At 44.7% G+C, this 20,633-nt stretch overlaps 2 protein-coding genes across 27 annotated transcripts in view; one reads left to right on the forward strand and one right to left on the reverse strand.

Moving 5' to 3' along the window:
* Positions 1-264: 264 nt before the first annotated feature.
* G6pd (glucose-6-phosphate dehydrogenase) lies at positions 265-20,049 on the reverse strand. Of its 2 annotated transcripts, none has more exons than NM_017006.2 (13): positions 19,943-20,049; positions 19,203-19,330; positions 6,092-6,129; positions 5,874-5,982; positions 4,735-4,952; positions 3,110-3,268; positions 2,758-2,883; positions 2,360-2,453; positions 2,051-2,237; positions 1,552-1,787; positions 1,372-1,448; positions 1,182-1,274; positions 265-1,081 (listed from the first exon to the last, which is right to left on the reverse strand). In NM_017006.2, the coding sequence occupies exons 2-13, from the start codon at positions 19,320-19,322 to the stop codon at positions 991-993; spliced, it is 1,548 nt and encodes a 515-aa protein (NP_058702.1). In that variant the 5' UTR covers positions 19,323-19,330; positions 19,943-20,049; the 3' UTR covers positions 265-990. The 2 variants fall into 2 exon arrangements, with proteins under 2 accessions (NP_058702.1, XP_087455158.1); XM_087599032.1 differs by having other exon boundaries at positions 3,005-3,268; positions 19,943-20,001.
* Positions 15,760-20,633, forward strand: part of Ikbkg (inhibitor of nuclear factor kappa B kinase regulatory subunit gamma) — a 29,713-nt gene continuing 24,839 nt past the window's right edge. For 9 of the 25 annotated variants that reach the window (XR_015646257.1, XM_087599734.1, XM_087599749.1 and 6 more), the window contains exons 1-2: positions 15,760-15,870; positions 18,930-19,068. Coding sequence is in view for 12 of the 25 variants with exons in the window: in XM_087599719.1 (XP_087455845.1) it covers positions 19,030-19,068 (39 nt within the window). In the remaining 13 variants the exon portion in view is untranslated. Of the gene's footprint in view, positions 15,876-18,915; positions 19,069-20,633 lie in introns of all 25 variants that reach the window. The other 16 variants (XM_087599744.1, XM_087599751.1, XM_087599745.1 and 13 more) reach the window with 3 other exon arrangements.

The following is a 20,633-nucleotide window of genomic DNA, read 5'->3' on the forward strand; positions in this document are numbered from 1 at the left end:
AACTGGCAGCTCTCTAGGACTCTAGTATAAGATTGGGGATACTAAGATAAGCAATCTCACAGAATGAACAACTTGGCCTTTCTGTCAGGGAATAGCCATTGTTAGACTACTTGGACCGCAGCTTGTAAGCAACTTTAGTATATATGTTTTATCAGTTCTGTTCCTTTATAGAACCCTAACTAATAAATACGGGAAGTAGGAAAATAGTAGGTTTCTACTTCATGATCCTGGATACAGGGAGAAAAAATGACAAGGAGACAGGTAAACTTTTTTGAGGATTTAATGGCAGGGTTGGGGTAGGAAAATTCTAGCTGCTGCTCTTACCTTCCTTTGGTAAGGAGGCTGCCCATGGGTTGGATGAGGTTGACTATGGACTATGGAATTGTTTAGGAGATATCTATGGCCCCCAAAATATTGCTAGGCAGCATGAGAGTTCTTCCAGCTGGTGAGGAGGAATGTCAAGTAGCACTAAGGCTAGTGTGGCTATGGGCAGGTCCTCTCAGATGGGTGTCCTTGATCACTTTAAGTTTTGAGGAGCTTGCCCACAGTCTCAGGGAAGTGTGGTTTGGTCATTGTCCCTCCAAGGCCCAAGGCTCCTCCCAATTGTTCCTAACTCCTATCTTAAGGAGTCCAGGGACAGACTGATAGGCGTTCTTTCTGCAGGGGATTGAGGGGAGGAGGTGATTCAGGTCTTGTGGAAAGATGGGTGGCTCAGATAGGGACAGTGGTGGTCCTGAAAGCATTGCAATGCGTTTTGAATGCCTGGTATCTGAGGAATGTAGCTGGGCTTAGTGGTAGTGGCAGTGGCAGCAGCATAGGACAGAATGGTGGCCTAAGCCCAGGGACTAGAATGTGTAGCTAAGGCCTATGGTCCCAAAGTCTTTCCAATATGAGGTCAATAGTCCTAATAGAGGGTTAGATGGTGAGAAGGGCAGATGCAGAAAGGGTGGCCAGAAGAGGCAGAGTGCAGATGGTGTAAGTTTCCAGGGCTCAGAGCTTGTGAGGGTTCACCCACTTGTAGGTACCCTCATACTGGAAGCCCACTCTCTTCATCAGCTCATCTGCCTCTGTGGGACCTCGGCTGGGAGGTAAAAGGAAGACATGAGTGACCTTTGTCCCTGGTAATTCCCACTGCCCTGCTTCATTAGGCTTGGCTCTCTCAGCTCCCATCCTTCTCTTACCTGCCATAGACATACGGGATGGGCTGGGGCTTCTCTCGATCAATCTTGTGCAGCAATGGTGTGAAGATACGCCAGGCTTCCCTGAGTTCATCACTGAAGGGATACAGTATAGGATGGAGTAGAGGTACACAAGAATGGAGGGAGAAGACCATCCCTCTTGCCTGACTGTGTTAGGCTGGGGGTCCCTCACCTACGGACAAAGTGCATTTGGCTCCCACAGAAGACATCCAGGATGAGGCGTTCATAGGCATCAGGGAGCTTCACATTCTGCAGGGTCAGGAAAGGGGGAATGTTTCTGATACTATGGCACTCAGCCACCCAGGGCCTTGCCTCCCTTAGGGCCTTGCCCACATGGTCCTCCTTGTTGAACCTTGTATCTGTTGCCATAGGTTAGGTCCAGCTCAGACTCCTCAGGGTTGAAGAACATGCCAGGCTTCTTGGTCATCATCTTGGTGTATACCGCCTCATTGGGCTGCACACGGATGACCAGCTCGTTACGCTTGCACTGCTGGTGGAAGATGTCACCTGCCACATCGCGGAACTGAAGTCTCACTTCAGCTTTGCGCTCATTCAGAGCTTTGCCACAGCGCAGGATGAAGGGTACTCCTAGAGGGCAGGAATGACCTCAGGGACTGGCTTTCCTAGTCTTGTGCTGTGTGTGTATGTGAAATCTCTTGTGCCTGTGTATATGTGTGAATGTATCTATGTGGAATAAGTATGACTAGTGTGTTTTCCCACTTGTGCTAGCCCTCCTTCTCCAGCATTCCTTACCACTGAATACCAAGTATTTATACCATGACCATACCAAGAAATGTCTCTTTGAGGGCACATTTAACCCTGCCTTGTTGGGTCCAAGAAATGTCACCTACCATCCCACCGTTCATTCTCCACATAGAGGACAGCTGCTGCAAAGGTAGCAGTGGTAGACCCATGGGGTACTGTGGGGTCATCTAAGTACCCATTGGTAGCTTCTCCTTCTCCACTGGGGTTCCCCACATACTGGCCAAGGACCACGTTGTCAGTTTCCACCTCTGAGATACATTTTAACACTTTGACCTGGGAGAAAACCAATGCAGGTAACAGGGTGTAGGGAATGGACATGAGCCCAGTGCCTTGTCATAGAACTACCTGTTATGAGGCATGGTTGCTAGGGATCTGGTGGACATGCCTCCACCTACCTTCTCATCACGGACATCATCTGAATCTGTAGAGGCAGGCTTTTCCATGGCCACTAGACACAACATCTGCAGGAGGTGGTTCTGCATGACATCCCTAGTAGCAGAAGAGGCAGATACTCTGGTTAAGTGCCACTTCTAGGGTGGGAAAAAGGGAAACTAAGTTCTAGGGGCTCTAGAATTACCAAACAAAGCTTTCTAGTGACAAGATGGAAAACCTTGCTTCCTTACCCCTAGTGTTCCTGGTATCCTAAAGCAAGGAAGTAGACACTAACACTATTCCCTTTGGGGTTTGGCTGGATGAGAGTTATACCCTTCAATGGCTACACCCATCAGCTCAGTTAAACACTAGTCCTTACAGTGTGAAAATGAACTGAGTTGGGGTAGATATAGGTTCTTACCTGATGATCCCAAATTCATCAAAATAGCCCCCACGACCCTCAGTACCAAAGGGCTCTTTAAATGTAAGGATCACACAAGCAATGTTGTCTCGATTCCAGATGGGTCCAAAGATCCTGTTGGCAAATCTGTGAGAGGTACAGAGGAGAGGCTAGCATGAGAGACATTGTGGAAGGGTCCATGAATGGATGCTACCTTTGGGATTCCACAGTACAGTGGCTGTATCTGAGCCAAGTTAGAGCTTTGTACCTTGGCCAGCATCTAGGAGGAATTTGACTTTGGGCAGCAGGGCAGGTGGGGTTCCTCACATTGCCACCCTTGCTCTGGTCCTTTTCCACCCCATCCCCCGTGCACCTCAGCACCATGAGGTTCTGGACCATCTCTTTGCCCAGGTAGTGGTCAATGCGGTAGATCTGGTCCTCACGAAACAGAGAGGAGATGTGGTTCGACAGTTGATTGGAGCTCTGCAGGTCTCTCCCGAAGGGCTTCTCCACTATGATGCGGTTCCAGCCTCTGCTTAGAGCCCCCAATCATGTTATTTCTCAAATCTTTCCCAGGAATAGGCCTATGGCTATGTCATCCCCCCCCCCACCCCAGGGAGCAGGGCTTTCAACCACTGTATTCTCAGGTGACTCAGGGAAGCTCTGCTGGCTGCTACTGATCTTTACCCTGCACAGATAGCACCTAAAAGCCTCCACGACAACATGCTGGGGACTAGAACAGTTTCTGGGATTTTCCCACCTTGGTGCTAGGGTAGCATGATTGGCACATTCTTGGGTGGCCTTGTTCCCCACCTCCCCATGCCAGATCCTCAGTGGGTCAGAAGTGGCCCAGTAGCCAACAGGAAAGAAGGTAGATGGGGACGTCAAGGACATAGCTTCCTTACTAGTTTTATTTTAGTCAGTGTGAGATACAGTCTCATGTATACAAGGTTGGCCCAGAACTTGTTATGTACTTAGGAATGACCTTAAATTCCTGATTCTCCTGTTTCTACCTCCCAAGAACTGGGGTCACAGGTCACAGGTATCATGCCATCATGTTTGGCTTCGCTCATTGGTTTTATGTTCTTGAAGTCTTATTATGTTTCTCAGATTGTCCTGGAACTCCTGGGTTCAAAGGGTACTCCTGCCTCAATCCTTGAGCAGGGACTACAGTCATTGCCCAATGCAACTGACTTCAATTGATTTTATTTATTTTTTAAATTAGGTTTTATTTTCTTTTTGAGACGTTTTTACTATGAAGACCAGACTGACTTTGAATTTAGTATGTAGCCCAGGCTGGCCTTGACAACATTATAATGATTCTCCTGCCTCCTGAGTATTGGAATTACAACTGTGTGTCACTATACCCAGCTTAATTTTGTTTTGTTTGAGACAGTCTCAGTCTATGTTACGGGTTAGCTTTGAACTCCAAGCAATCCTCTTGCTTCAGTCTCCCTGATGCTGGAATTATATATGTCACCTTCCCCAGATTTCCAATGATTTTAAAAGACCAGGTTCCTTTCATTGCCACTCATAACAGAGCGCTAATGTTTTCTAAATTCAAGAGGAAGAGAAAGATGGCTTGCAGATAGTAATGCTCTCTTATGAAACAACACTGCCACCTTGTGGGTCTGCTAGGGATTCAGAGAAAAGGGGGGGTGGTTAAAAAAAAAAAACCTCACAATGAGCATCTGTTCTGTGGATCAACACTGTCATCTTGTGGTCATGGTGGGAAATGTTGCAAGGGGCCACTATTTTGTAGTGAGAGCCTTGGAAGTTAGAACCTGCCTAGTGTGTGTGGTAATAGCAAAGGTTGTTAGAAAACTCCAGTATTTAGAGCCTGTCCCCCTCCCCCCTTTTTTGAGAATATTAATCCATGTGGATTACAAACTGGGAGCATTCATCTTTTCAGCTTGCCTAGACTGGCTTGACCTGGGGGCTGTTTAGAGTAGTAGAAACAAGAGCAAACAGACAGGAGTGGGGAAAGACAGGCCTTACGTCTGACTCATGCAGATCTCTTGAATGTTCTTGGTGACTGCTTCATAGACAGTGGGGGGCAAGGCCAGGTAGAACAGACGGTTGGCCTGCATTCCCTGGTGCAGGGCATTCATGTGGCTGTTGAGGTGCTTGTAGGAGGCTGGATCATCATACTGGCCAGCTACATAGGAGTTACGGGCAAAGAACTCCTCTAGCTTGGGTCTTTCTTCTGGAGTGACCTGGAGATACACAGAACAATGCCAACTACTTTTCTCAAGAGTCTACACTTGTTCTGCCCCAAAGGAGTAGAAGATTTCTTTATCCTGGTCCCTCCTATCTCAACAATTTCTTGTTCCACAGCTAAGATGGGCTTCCCTTGAGTCCTGTCCTTGCTCTACAAGTACAGGAGTTTATTTCATCATGGTAACTTTGTGTACCTGCAGGCAGGGGACTGAGGCATATAGCAGGAATACTGTATGCAGATGGGGCAAATCACTGGCACATTTTACGTACCCTCAGGGCCCTCATGCCTAGAGGAGAAACTGGATTTTAGGAAAGTCTGACCTGAGAAAAAAAGAATGATCAAGAAGGCTGTTTCTACAAAATTATCATAGCAAACTATAGGTGGTGAGAAAATGTCAACACAGTACAATTACTGGGGAAAAGAGGTACTTGGAAGACTCCTTCATCCAGCTGCTGCCATGTCCTAGTGTGAAACCAGAGCACAGCAGGATGGGGCCAGAGTGGAACTGGAAAATAGATAAGAGGTTGAAGGGATCTTCTTGGGGTTGGGGATTTAGCTCAGTGGTAGAGTGCTTGCCTAGCAAGCGCAAGGCCCTGGGTTCGGTCCCCAGCTCTGGAAAAAAAAAAAAAAAAGAAGGGATCTTCTTTCTCTGTCTTTGTTCAGAGGTCAGGGAGAAGGTGGCACAAGTCAGTAGCCACAGCTTTTGTGTGGTTGGCAAGGGAAAGCAAGGATGTGAGGTGTCAGAGCTTGAGTATTTTGGATGGCCCTGCCTCTTAGCAAGTCAAATGAGAAGGGAGGGAACTGTTGCTTATGGTGGGAATGGGGACATGTCTCCTCAAGAGATACCTGGAGCTAGTCTTGCTGTGGGGTAGATGAAAGGGCAGAAAAAGGCTCCAGGATCCAATGTCATACTCACTTTAAAGAAGGGCTCACTCTGTTTGCGGATGTCATCCACTGTGAGTCGTGAGCGGGCATAGCCTACAATGAAGGTGTCTTCGGGTAGAAGGCCATCCCGGAACAGCCACCTGACGGTACAGTACAGCTGTTTTCAGACTGGGTAGGGAAAGCCAAGGCCTATCCCTTGTAGAGAGTATTTTGTGGTTGATTGGGGGGTAGTGTAGAGATATTACCTACCAGATGGTAGGATAAATCTTCTTCTTGGCCAGGTCACCCTGCAGCAGAAGAAACATGTCAGAAGGAGGTGACATGACCTAGATCATTCCCCACTGCTGGTGATCTGAGTCCTCATTTAGGGTTACCACTCAGCTAAATATATATCTACTATGCCCCCCATATATCTTAGAGGAGCTCTGAGACTTAAGCCTGCACCAGCCTTGTACCAATACAGATGAGTAGATGACTCTGCTGGGTTCAAGATAAAACCCTTGACATTGAATTCATTAGAGCTTAAGGATGACAAAAGCAGCACATAAAAGAAAAACAAAACATGTGAGATATGGCCTCAGAAGTCACATTAACATAAATAGAGCTAGAAGGGAATGAGTTGGCCATTCAATTTAGAAAGTTAGAAAAATGACAGCAGGAAAAGTTTGATGATGCAGAGCAAAGTCTTGTCTCAGTAATAAAGGCCAGATTTGGTGGTAATATACCCTCCCAATATATAGGGAGATACTGTTTCAAAATCCCCTCCTGTAAATCAGAATTAAAAAAATAAGGTGGCAGTGAAAAAATTCAATGGAAAAATTGGGCTGGAGATGATGCTTAGTGATTTTGGAGTAGGCAAGGGTTCTCATTTTCACCCCAACACTACAAAAACAAACAAGCAAGCAAACAGTGGAAAACTAACCAAAGAGAGCTGGAAGATGGGGGCGGAGAGTTGTGAATTGCTGTTTTCTGGATATGACATAGCTGTGGCACACATGAAGTTACAGTAGCTGTAGTTGTAGTTGCTTTCATGAGATCAAGTTGGTTAATATGCCAGCATGGAGAGAGAGAGAGAGAGAGAGAGAGAGAGAGAGAGAGAGAGAGAGAGAGAGAGAGAGAAGTTCACAAGCTTCTACCCCTAGGTAAGAATCTGTTGGAAGCTGATGGATGTTAGGGAATATAATTTTTTCTTCATGCCCCCTTGGTAGTTGCTGAAGGAGTGGATGATGGTCCCATGTTAATGAGCATATAGGAAACAGTAGTTGCATTTAATGGGTTATAAAAAAGAAAAAAATGGGGGGCTGGAGAGATGGCTCAGCGGTTAAGAGCACTGATTCCTCTTCCAGAGGTCCTGAGTTCAATTCCCAGCAACCACATGGTGGCTCACAACCATCTGTAATGGAATCTGATGCCCTCTTCTGGTGTGTATGAAGACAGCTACAGTGTACTCATCTATAATAAATAAATAAATCTTTAAAAAAAAAGAAAAATTGGGAGGGTGAGGGAGAAGGGGGTTCAGAGAGGTTAAGAGGGAAAATGGAGGGTGAATATACTTTACATGCATTGTATACATGTATGAAATTCTCAAAGAATAAATTAAGAACTATTAAGAAAACAAGCTAAAATAAAACCAACTTCCCCAAACAACAAACGTAAACAAACAAAACAAGAAAGAAAAGCTGGAGGACCCAGCTATACCTCTCTTGGGCATATACCCAAAAGATGCCCCAACATATAACAAAGACACATGTTCCACTATGTTCATAGCAGCATTATTTATAATAGCCAGAAGCTGGAAAGAACCCAGATGCCCTTCAACAGAGGAATGGATACAGAAAATGTGGTACATCTACACAAAGGAATATTACTCAGCTATCAAAAACAATGACTTTATGAAATTCATAGGCAAATGGATGGAACTGGAAAATATCATCCTGAGTGAGGTAACCCAATCACAGAAAAACACACATGGTATGCACTCATTGATAAGTGGATATTAGCCCAAATGCTTGAATTACCCTGTATGCACAGAACACATGAAACTCAAGAAGGATGACCAAAATGCGAACACTTCACTCCTTCTTTAAAAGGGGAACAAGAATACCCTTGGGAGGGAATAGGGAGGCAAAGTTTAGAACAGAGGCAGAAGGAACACCCATTCAGAGCCTGTCCCACATGTGGCCCATACATATACAATTACCAAACTAGATAAGATGGATGAAGCAAAGAAGTGCAGGCCAACAGGAACTGGATGTAGATCTCTCCTGAGAGACACACCCAGAAAACAGCAAATACATAGGCGAATGCCAGCAGCAATCACTGAACTGAGAATGGGACCCCCGTTGAAGGAATCAGAGAAAGGACTGGAAGAGCTTGAAGGGGCTCGAGACCCCATATGTACAACAATGCCAAGCAACCAGAGCTTCCAGGGACTAAGCCACTACCTAAAGACTATACATGGACTGACCCTGGGCTCCAATCTCATAGGTAGCAATGAATAGCTTAGTAAGAGCACCAGTGGAAGGGGAAGCCCTTGGTCCTGCCAAGACTGAACCCCCAGTGAACGTGATTGTTGGGGGGAGGGCGGTAATGGGGGGAGGGTGGGGAGGGGAACACCTATGTAGAAGGGGAGGGAGAGGGGTTAGGGGGATGTTGGCCCAGAAACCGGGAAGGGGGAATAACAATCGAAATGTAAATAAGAAATACTCAAGTTAATAAAGATGGGGAAAAAAAATTAAGAAAAGCTGGGCACAGGTCTATAACCCGAGTATTTGGGTAGTTGGAGCAGGAGGATCTGGACTTCAAAGCCAGCCTGAGGTATACACCATAAGACCCTTTCCCTATTTCAAACACTACCACCACCAACAAAATCCAAACAACAACAACCAACCTAATACAACCCTACAAGTTAGAATGACAGAATTTTGTTTGTTTGTTTGTTTTTTTTTTACAAGATAAGAGTTTCTCTGTATAGCCCTGGCTGTCTTGGAATTCATCCTGTAGACCAGGCTGAGCTCGAACTTACAGATATATGCCTGCTTCTGCTTCCTGAGTGCTGGGAATAAGGTCGTGTGCCACCACAGCCCGGCTGAGACACAGAATTCCATGCCTACAATCTCAGTACTTATGATACTAAGGCAGGAGGATAATGAGTTTAAGGCCATCTTAGGCTACATGGTGAGAAATCTCTCAAAAGCAACGACAAAATCAACCACTGAAAATCACATTAAAAACTGAAAAAGGGACTGAAGAGATATCCAGTATTATTAAGAGCACTTGCTGGTTTTGTCCAGAGTTCCAAGTTTGGTTTTCAGCACCCCTATCAGGCAGGTCACAACTCCTTATAACTTTAGTTCCAGGGAATTTAAGGACATCTTCTGGCCTTTGTGAGTATCCATACACTTGTGGCTGACTGGCTGGTGGACAGACAGACAGACACATAAATAAAAAACATAAATCTTAAATAAGTCAGGTAGTGGTGGTACATGCCTTTAATCCCAGTACTCGCTCGGAAGGCAGAGGCAGAGGCAGGCGGATCACTGAGTTTGAAGCCAGCCTATTCTACAGAGTGAGTTCCAGGACAGCCAGGGCTACACAATGAAACCACATCTAAAAACAAAAACAAAACCAATACCCACCTTCAAAGAAATTAAATAAAAAATTCTGAAAAACCATTGTGTGTGTATGTGGTGCTGGAGATTGAACTCAGGAGCTCAAGCATATTAGTCAAGTACTCAACTACTGAACTATATATAGTTCTTGTCCTGGCTAGCTTTGTGTTAACTTGATACAAGCTAGAGTGATCAGAAAGGAGGGAGCCGGGAGCCTCAATTGAGAAAATACTCTCATAAGATCAGCCTGTATGCAAGCCTGTGGGACATTTTTAAGTGATTGATGTAGGAGGGCCTAGCTCATTGTGGGTGGTGCTAATCCTGGGCTGATGGTCCTGGGTTCTATAAGAAAACAGGCTGAACAAGCCATGAATAACAAGTCACTAAGAAGTATCCCTCTACGGCCACTGTATCAGTTCCTGCCTCCAGGTTCATTTCCTAATTTCCTTCAGTGATGGTCTATGATATGGAAGTGTAAGCCAAATAAACACTTTCCTCCTCAACTTGCTTTTGGTCATGGTGTTTCATCACAGCAATAGAAACTCTAACTAGGACAGTCCCAGATCTTATCCCTGGCTGACCTGGAACTTGCTAGGAAGAACAGGCTGGCCTCAAATTCACAGAAATCCACCTGTCTCTACTTCCTGGGATTAAAAGCATGCACCATCATGCCTGTCTAAAATATCTTTTGAGACAGAGTCTCAAAAACTTACTCAGGTTGGCCTGGAAGTTACTTTGTAGTTCCCATTAGCTTTGAATGTCTGCCCCAGACTAATAAGTAGCTGCGATTACAATAGGCTTTCTGAGAAATCTTTCTTTCTGTGTATTAATTTTTTAAAGATTTATTTATTTATTTTGTATATGAGTACACTGTAGCTGTCTTCTGACACACCAGAAGAGGACATCGGATTCCATTACAGATGGTTGTGAGCCACCATGTGGTTGCTGGGATTTGAACTCAGGACCTCTAGAAGAGCAGTTGGTGCTCTTAACCACTGAGCCATCTCTCCAGCCCCTGTGTATTAATTTTTAAAATATATCAACTTTGTTAAATTCAACAAATACAGATAAAGGTTTTAGAAAAAATTCTATTTATTTTTTTTAATCAAAAAGGAAATGGAAAAAAAGGGAAAAAGAAAAAAAAGGAAAAAAAAAGAAAAAAAAAAGGAAATGAAATCTCTTTAATTTGACTTGGGACATCTATCAAACACCCTAGAAACACCATTCAAAATGGAGTATTGTATACTTTTCTTGTTTCTATGAAAAAAAATACCTGGCAGAAGGAAAACTGTGGGGTGAAGGTTTATCCCGGTTCACAGTTTGATGGTAGAGTTTGCCATGTCAGGGAGAGCACAGTGATCGGGATGTGAGGTCTGTGTTTACAGTCAGGAAGCAGAGAGATAAATATGAATATTCAGCTTTCTCCCATTTCCTTTTGTTCAGTCAGGGACACCAACCAATAGGGTGTGCCGTGAACATTTATGGTAAGTCTCTCTTCTTCAGTTAAATCTCTCTGCAAACATGATCACAGACACATATCTGGGTGTCTATGAGAAAGTTCTAAATGCTTGCTACTGTCTCTTTAGTCAATCTTAAACTAAAAGCCCTTGATAGTATCATCAGACAAGAAAATGAAAGTGGTATAAGGTTTGGAAAAGAGGACAAAAACCTGTCATTATTAGATGACAGGTTGTTTATTAAAAAATACCTCAAATCAACCTACAGACTAACTGTTAGAATTAATGAGAGTTTGGCCAAGTTGCTAGATTAAAAAAAGTGATAGGAGTAGATAGAGATTCTTTTAGGATATAAAGTAATAATCATAAGCCAGTGTTGTACTGCAGCCTGTAATTATAGCATTCCAGTAGAGGCAGGATGATAAGGACTTCAGGGTTATCCTTCAATACATAGTGAGTTCAAGGCCTGCATTGGGGGTAGGAGGGTTAGGAGAGGAAAGAGAGATATGAAAATATGAAGGGCATGCATGTGACTAGTTCAATATCCAGTATTATGAAACAAAAGAAACAAAGGAAAACAGGCAAGTCTGGTATGTGCTTTGCATGTGCAGGGCCCAGAGTATAATCCCTAGCACCAAAAAACACAAGTTTCAGCCTTAGAAATAGCATTTACTAAACTTATCTGTATTCAGAATATCTAAGTAGCTCCTATGATGCACTGAAAAACAATCTAACTAAATTGGGTAAAAGGTTTGGCCAGATGTTTCACCAGAATGGAGATGAATGGCCATAAAATACATGGGAAATGATCATCAGGTGTCAGAAAATGCAACTTGAACAAGATACCACTTCAGACTCATTAGAATGGCTGTAATCCAAATGATGATAGTTGAGCATGTTGGTACATATAATTCAATCACTTGGGAGGCTGAGAGAAGAGGAACTCCATGAGTAAAAGGCTAGTCTGGGCAACATAGTATGTTCCAGGCTAACCTGAGCTACCTGTGTCAAATAGAACTCCCTTCCCACAAAAAGCCAAAGCCAAAGCCAGACCTAGTGTTGGTGTGAAACTCATAGACTATGTGTAGAAACATGCAATGATTAAATCTAAAACAGCCTGGCAGCCTTTTATCAAATGAAGTACCTATACATATCTTATGATGTGCCATTCCTCTTTTAGATGTTACTCCAGAGAAATAAAAGCAGGCAGCTAGCTGCCTAAAGATCTGTGCATGAATGCTCATGGCAGTTTTAATTTAAAATAGCCAAGAAATTCCCAAATAAACCAGCATGCAGATGGACAAACTGTATATCTGTATTCAGCTACTCAGGAATGAGCTACCATTCTTTGCTGACAAACCTTAAATATATTATGATAAACCATAGGAGCTAGACATAAGAGACTACATATTCATGAATTCACTTAAGAGTCTCAGAATGAGCAATATTAGACTATTATGACAGGACTCAGATCAGTGGTTGCCTGGGGAGGTTGCTAGCAGGGGTACCCAGGAATTTTGTGGGAAGACAGAAATGTCCTAGATTAGGCCATCAACAATATAGCTACCATTTATGCATTACAATATGTACCAAGAAAAGAGGGTGAAAATAATTGAGGAGGGGGCGGAGAGGAAGCTTGACATTACTCCTAGGGAAACAATGGCTGCAAAATGGGGGACTTTTTGTGTACATATTTTCTTTTTTGCTGTATCTTTGAGACAGGGTCTTGCTATGTAATTCTAACTCGATTTGAATTTGCTATGTAGCTCAGACTGGCCTTAAACTCAAGGTAATCCTTTTGCCCCAGCCTCCTAAGTGCTGTGATTACAAGTGTGTACCAGTATACCTGGCTTTAGTTACGTAAATAATTTGAGACTGGGTTTCCTGTATCTTAGACTAGCATCAAACTCATTATGTAGTCAAGGTTGGCTCTGAACTAACCCCTTTTCTTCCACCTTTCTAGAATTACAGGAGGAATGTACCACAATGTTTTACATTGTTTTAATCCAGGGTTTCTGTTATGTTGCTTAGGCCGGCTAGTCTTGAATGTCTTTCCTGAAGTGAATTTACTGCTTCAGCCTCTGCAGTGCTAAGACTTCAGATGATAATACTGTTTCTTCTTTTTATTTAAGTAATTATTTTATTTTTAATTATGTGTATGTGTGTGTGTGGGTGTCTGCGCACATTAGTACAGTTACCTATAGAAGGCAGAAAAGGCACTGATCCCCTGGATTGGGAGTTACAAGGAACCAAACTTGGGTTTGAGCAAAAGTAGCAAATGCTCTTAACCAAAGAATCATCTTTCAAGCCCCTTTCTTTTTTTTTTTCTTTTTTCTTTTTTTCGGAGCTGGGGACCGAACCCAGGGCCTTGCGCTCGCTAGGCAAGCGCTCTACCGCTGAGCTAAATCCCCAACCCCACAAGCCCCCTTCTTAATGTGGGAGAAATTTACAAGGGTGTGCCAAAGTTTGTAAAAAGCTGTCCAGCTGTGCCTTTAAGATCTGTGTTACTTTTTGATGAAATATTCTAATAAGAATTATAAATATTTGGGGCTAAGGATGTAGTTCAGTCAGTGATCAAGTGTTAGGCAATGGGTTTGATGCCTAACACTGCAAAACTAATGAACAAACCAAACAACACCCCCAAAACATCACTGTTAATATTAATAGATACAAGTTAACTGCTTTTATTTACTAACATCAATGACTTGGAAAAATAAGCAATTTAAAACAATACCATTTACAAAAGTAAATATTATAAAGAACCTAGAAATAAATTCATGATGCTCATTTCCAAGCTAATGTGCATACTCAGTTCAGTCTCCCAGTAATCAGCAACAGCCCAACATGCTTTCATTTTGTACCCTGCCAGACCAGGTACAAGAAGGAGGGGCAGAAATGGCTACCAAGCTTTTGAATTATATAGTAGGGCATTTGCCCTTTCATCTCAAACCCTATTATTAGGAATGTGGGATAGGTGTGAACCTGTGCTACACAGGATACTACTACTTCATGGGGAGAGGTGAGCAAATGGAACAGGAGTCAGGCACTGGTTCCATCTATACCCTAACTCTCTACAGAAAAACCAACTCTGGTTTTAAGGATCTGAATATTTATACAAAAGTAATTTGCTGAAACTTTTACTACAGGTATATCTAACTAAACTCAAAACACCATTTTATCTAACGAGGTATTTTGGCACTAATTTCTCAGGTGTTTGGGATGAGTTTTCAGATGGAGTGGGTCTGGGTGGCATGAACTTTGCAAAATTTAAACAAGCTATGCAGAATGCAGACTCACCATGACCTGGAAAGATGATGGGCTCTATGGATCAGGGACCCCCAGAAAGTGAACTGCTGTTCCCTTTAGCACAATATTCAATAGGCAAAACTTCCTGTTATCACAACATAGCCCAAGCTAACTACATAGACCAAGCTGACTAGCTCTTTAAAATAAAGAGGTGGTGCTGGGGAGGCTGCTTGGTGTTTAAGAACACTAGCTATTCTTTCAGAGGACCCTGGTTTGATTTCCAGCATCCATATGGTGACTCACAACCATCTGTATGTAACTCCAGTTCCAGGGCATCTGACCTCTGAAAGCACCAGGCATGCAAGTGGTGCAGACATACATGCAGGCAAAATACCTATATACATAATATAAATAAAACATCAAAACACTGAAGTGGTAATACCATCTGAGATACAAACTTCAAAAATTACTAAGCCAGATATACTAGTATATACCTGTAATTTCAGTACTTGGGAGGCTGAGACAGGAGAATAACAAAATTCAAGGTCAGTCTGGCAAACGTAGTGAGATCATCTCAAAAAAATGGGGGCAGAAGCTCAGAGGAGGCTAAGGCTGAGTAGTAGACCTGCTTAGCTTGCTTAGCCTCGTTGTATATCCCCAGTAACAAAATAACAAACAAAAGAGAGTGAACCATACAGCTGCATTGATGAACCCATTTCTATGGGAAATGGCAGTTCTGGATAAGAATGGTTATATGCACTTAGGGATTGCCATGGCCTAAATGTTTTTCTTCAGGGGTTTGCTGAGGGTCAATGGAAGCAATTGTGTGCATGCCATTTCTAGGTTCTATTCGGTTCCCAAAACTTCTATAGAGGGCTGTTGACAAACTCTCATATCCTGTGTTGGCATGAGAGAGCAATTCCCTCTAGTCAGTGCCCATGTCTGTCAACTGCTCAGAATTAAAGTCCTGAGCACTGACAAGTGGGTTCCTATGTTAACTGCCACCTTCCATATGAACTTCTGGGAGCCTGAGCCCAATGACCACCTCAATGCTAAGACTATCTTTAGGAAAATGTCTAAGACTTGTTGCCAGCTGGGCTTCTATTGCTCTGGAGCCTCCTCATCTGTCACTCCCTCATGTGATACCTAGCACGGCCACAAGAGTGGCCTAATTACTGTCCCCTAAGTGACTCTGCTGGGCAAAGCTTTTACCCTGTTGTGCAAGATGGTTGCCCTTATAGGTTCCACAAAGCTCAGCTCAGACAAGTCAGTCCAATTCTGGGCCAGGATCTCCCCTCAGAATGGTTCTTAGTTCCTCATAGTACCCTCAATGCCTGCCTCTGGCATCTTCCATCAGTGGGGTTGGGTTACTGCTCATGTTCAGAGGGCTTTATCCTAGCCTCACATACTCTGGAAAGGGCTGGCTTGCTGGGAACTAGACACTGAAAGAAACAATGAGAACCCTGGCTTGTAGACTTCTCTAAGCATGCAGTGTTTGCTTATGATCAAATTCCAACTAACTGGGAGGAATCAGTACAGACTCCAGCCAATGTATTGGTGGCAGGGGACTGGTCTGCTGAGTCACAGTTGCCCCACACCCAGAGCTGTTTGTTCTTGTTCTCTTTGAGATTAACAAGACATAGAACCTGCTCTCCTTGTTTTAGCTCAGCCCCTGCAACTGACAGTCTGCCTGGCTTCAAGTCACCCAAGAGAGGTGAGGTAGGACTAAGGACAGTGGGGGTGGGAGGTAGCCATTCTTCTCAGGTATGGGGCTGACTCCGGCTTTCCTGTTGGCTTCATGACTCTCACTGAACTCTTCTGAAGTAAGGAACATGAGAACTAAAATCTAAACTTACTATGTGTGGGAGTGGGGGCAATTAGAGAGGTAGCTGGAAGTCTCTCATCTTTGCCACCCCCTCACATTGCCCAAGTACTATGGCAGGGGAAGGATCTACCTAAGGACATGTGGTGACTTAGGAGAATTAAGACATGATTAAGATCTCTAGCCACAGATATCTGGCCAGATAAGGGCAAAGAGATCTGAGTACCAATTGGTCTATGGTTAGCTGAGGTTTGGGCTCTCGGTTTTTAAAGTCAAATCATACCCAGCCTTTGGTTTGGGGAGTGAGAAATTTGAGAGGAGGCCTTGCAGTTCCCAAGGGTTGTTGGGGATGAGGGACCCACCTAGCTTCCCAAGATAGAGTTCTAGACTGTGAGGATCAGCTGTTTTCCAGCCACTGAATGAGACATAGGAAAATATGAGGTAGGTCTGGGCTAAAAGTCTAACAAAAGGCCTCCTTCTTATACCCTGGGGCTCCATGAGTCACAGGCTTTTGGGAGAATGCCAAGGTCATCATGACACAGCAAGAATCTTACCAACCCAAGGGGGAAGTCAGCTCTGAAATGACCAAAGAGGGATAGGCTGGGACTACCAGGTCACTCCTCACATAGGCCTGTTAGCAGGATGGACCTTGAGTGCTCACTGAATCTATGGGTGTCACATAAGCCAGGTAGGGAAACTGATGTCTAGAGAGATGGGCCCTGTAGTGAGCCCATCTGCCCATGTGGACTCCAAGACCTACTCCTTTTCTTCTGCATAGGAGAGCTACTCCCTACCCTTACCAAAGTCCTATTGGCTGGGGGAGATGCCCTTTTAGGGTCAGTTCCTTCCCTGCAATAGTCCATAAAGACAGGGATTTTTGGAGAGGGAAAGTAAGGATTTCTGTTCCCTTTTTTGTTGGGGTGGGAGTCCTGAGAGGAGGAAATGGCTACAGAGAGGCAGACTAAGAATGTCCCCATGAAGGAAGCTGAGTACATGAGTAAGGACTGGATAAGGACCTGGGGAGGAAGAAGAGGCAGAGGATGGCTACTTGGGATCAACTTGCCCTAGTTTGTTCCAGTTTCCTAGGTTTGGGGCCTGCCAGCTGCTAGCTTCCTAGTTTCTAGGTCATGTTGAGCTTTTTTCCCAACTTAGAGGGCAGTTGCCCTTATCCTCAATTTGCTTTGCTCTTTAGGTCCTCATGGGACCTGTGTGTTGCAGGGGCCTTAGTACACAAGAGCCCATTTGTGACTTCTGTTACGTGCAGCTCTCCAAAGTACACTGTCCCCACAAGGAGGATAGCAACTGAGGCTATTGTGGATTGGGAGACACTTGATTGTAATATTTAATGAATGGAGGACTTTCAGGTGTCCTAGATCAACTAGCAGCTTGCCTGCCTCCTGCATTTAGTGTAGTGTCTGGCAGGAGCTACTCTAGGGGCTACCTAAGCACAGGGTCTGTCTGTCTCAGGACCTCTGAGAGGAACAGAAAGAAACAATGATGGTCTTTAGAAAAATTTCTCTTTTTTTCCCCACTCCCTTTTGCTGGAACTAGTACTTCACATTTCTACTCTGGAAGCCAGGGTTCTTACTCCCAGAGCAGAGAAGAGCAAAGGGGAACCATACTGATTGCAGTGAAAGGAAGTTGCTCAACTTGAGGCTAGAACTAACATAATTAACCTAGGATAAAGCTAGAGAAACTGCCTGGTTCTTATTTGTTAGATGAAAACCACCAGGGTTCAGAAAAATATAGACATTTGTTCCAGGTCACACAATAAGCTATCAATGAGGTGTCTAAGAGTTCAGGTCCAGCAAAGATGAATTGTCTTTGCTGACTGGATTATTGTTGCTGCATGCTTATGAAAGCATGGGTGGGGCAGGGGAAATAATCTTCAGTTAATTTCTCTTCCACTTGAACCTTTAGATTGAAGGCAGAGTCCTACATGCTAAGGTTTATGGCAGATACATGCATAGCTCCTTTAAGGGGAGTAGGTTGGAGCCAGGGCTGAGGGTAGGGCTGCTGTACTGTGTGTTCCAACTAAGTACCTCTCTTGGGTCTTAGAGTTACAGGGACTCAGGGGACAGTGCTTTGGTTTGTCCTTCCCTTTCTCTTTCAGTGGCATAGCCCTTCTCCTCAGCTTGTTTCTGCATTCCTTTTCTAAGTTCTCCCACTCCCATTTTTGCTCAGAAATATAAGGCTGACAACAAACAAGTTTGGCAAACGCGGTGGCATGTTCTCATCTCCAGTTTTTGGGTAGTTGCAATTCAATCTAGGGTCTCATGCATATAAGGTTAGTGCTCTACCAGTGAGGGACAGCTGTAGGTAGCCCTTGGTGCATGGCAATGCTCTGAATGAACAAAACCCCACAGAGCTCCTCCAGCACCGAGGGGACCAGGGTGGAAGGTGCTGAGTCAGTGGCTACCCTTTCAAGAACACACTAGCTCTGATGAAGTTCTTGCCCAAGATTACACAATAAGTTAATAGTGAAGATGGTCACACGACGGTGAGCTGATTCCAGGGTTAAAAGCAAGCAATTGAGTTTACCTTTGCCATTGAACACTGGTCACTGAACATGCCCTGCTGCCACATAGCACATAAAAGGGTGATTTGGTCTAAGCCCATGACTTTTACTAAGCCCCACCTGCTCCAGTCTCACTATGTACCATCAACACAACATCCCTGATTGCTTCTGTTCTTCATTTTTTCCTAACAGAGCACAATGGTAGTTGTTCCAGTTGGACAACTGGGACTACGTGGAATGAACAGAATTTTGTAGTAGGCTTTGGAAGATGTGGCAAAGAGGAGGTGTTTGCCCCCAGAGAATTTCATACAGTAGAAAGAGGGAGAGGTAGTACCACAGATCCTTCTACTGAAATTAACTGTAATATTCATCAAATTACAGATTCATTAAAATCAGATTTTTCCTTGATTGCACTTCAGTTTTTTCCATCTAGGAGGAAGAAGTCCAACTGGGTGGTGCTTCAGAACCTGGACCATCCAAATCTGGTCTACATTCAATGCTGAGCACGAATGTCTGAAATGTGACACAAGTACATGTATATTGGGTACTGCTGTGATGATCAGGACACACAGGTGAGAATATATGTCAGAGTTCGACCCAGTAGAACTCGGGGGTCCCTCAGCAGTTCCCTCAGCTGGGAAAGTTGAGATATATATAGAGAGAAGTGCCTTGCACTTTTAGACTCGGGGCATAAAGGGAGACTTACCGATGCACCCATGATGATAAATATGTGTGTATCAGCTTGGTGGAAGGCATCACCCTGGTACAACTCTTCCCTCAGGATCCCACACACCTGGGTCCGGCTCAAAGCCACCTGCTCTGCCATGATGTTTTCTGGTGGAAGAAAGGCTCATTGATAGGCAGGAGAATGGAAGAGCATTAACAACTTAGCCTCGTTCAAGGGTCCTTTAAGTTCTCACCAGACCGGTGACGATTACTAAAACCACTGGCTGGGAATGCTGTGTGTGTGTGTACACGCGCGCGCGCGCCTGTGCATTCGGAGACTCAGAAACTGCTGCCTCTGGGATCCAATCATAACCTCCTATATTGCCTTCACTAGGGGCTGTACATTACGAAAGTACTAAAGCATTAATAGAATTCACCTAAGGCATCCACTCTGGGCAGCTAGATATAATACAGTCAGGGCATCACACTCTATATGGGACCATCATACTCTGGTGTCTGCCAGAAACTCCACAATGAACTGAGCAGGTTTGATTGTGTAGATGATGGAGTTCAGCTCCGGCTCTCTTCTGGCCCAGTTAGGAGATTCCGGAACGTACCTCCTCTTGTAAAGGTCTAGTTCTCTTGGGCCCAGTGCAGAGAAAGTGCGGGATACAAAGAGATGGGTTAAGACCTTGTAGATTAGCGCGCATCAAAGGAACACGCGGCATACAAGCGGGCAGCATGTCCCTCCACCGATGTGACATCAGACCACCCCTTTACCTGAATTTAGTTGCCGCTGCCAAACACGTTCACAGATCTGGAGTGCACAGCCCGTTTCCGGGGGCTAAGCTTCGTTGGCCCATTTAACGCAAGAGGGCGTGTGCTTTGACTGAGCTGACCCGCCTCAGGAGAGGCAGCGGGGAGGAGCTTCGGGCTACTCTATCAGTGCGGGGGAGGAGGGGGGGGAGAAGAGTAGAGATAAATGCGCGCGCAATCCCGGCGAACTCCGCCCTTTGGCCGTCCCTGATGCCCCTGCCCCGCGATCGCGATGTCTTGCTTGCATTGGTGCAGCTCCACTCAGTTCTCCTGTATTCCCTTAGTCTCCCCAGCCATAATGTATGGTCTAGCTTTCCGCTGGGCCCCCAAGGCCCTGCACCTTCCCGGATGACCCCACTTCCGTTAGCAGCGTAGCCACGCCTTCCTGAGGCTAGTTTGGCTTCTGGGGCCCAAGTTTCGCAGCTTCCTCTAGACTTTTAACTTAGTAGGGGCCTGGCAGCAGAGAGCCAGGGGTGTTTTAGTGAGGATGCGATGCCTTGAAAATGGGGTGAGAGCGAGTGTGGACATGGTGACTCACTGCTTTAATCCCAGTAGACGGAAAAAAGGCAGGTGGATCTCTGAGTTCGAGGCTAGTCTGGTCTACGTAGGACCCTGTCCAAAAAAAAAATTGTGTGTATAAGAGTTGTGATGTTTA

This window comes from Rattus norvegicus, chromosome X (genome assembly GCF_021556685.1).
Source record: "Rattus norvegicus strain SHRSP/BbbUtx chromosome X, alternate assembly SHRSP_T2T, whole genome shotgun sequence".
Lineage (NCBI taxonomy): Eukaryota > Metazoa > Chordata > Mammalia > Rodentia > Muridae > Rattus > Rattus norvegicus.

Excerpts from the sequence above, each read along its gene's own strand:
- G6pd (XM_087599032.1), bottom strand. The coding sequence starts at position 19,322 with ATGGCAGAGCAGGTGGCTTTGAGCCGGACCCAGGTGTGTGGGATCCTG. Across the intron at positions 3,269-4,734 it reads GAGATCTGCATGAGTCAGAC|AGGCTGGAACCGCATCATAG; the intron begins GTAAGGCCTGTC and ends GGCTCTAAGCAG. Across the intron at positions 1,275-1,371 it reads CAAATGCACTTTGTCCGTAG|TGATGAACTCAGGGAAGCCT; the intron begins GTGAGGGACCCC and ends GTATCCCTTCAG.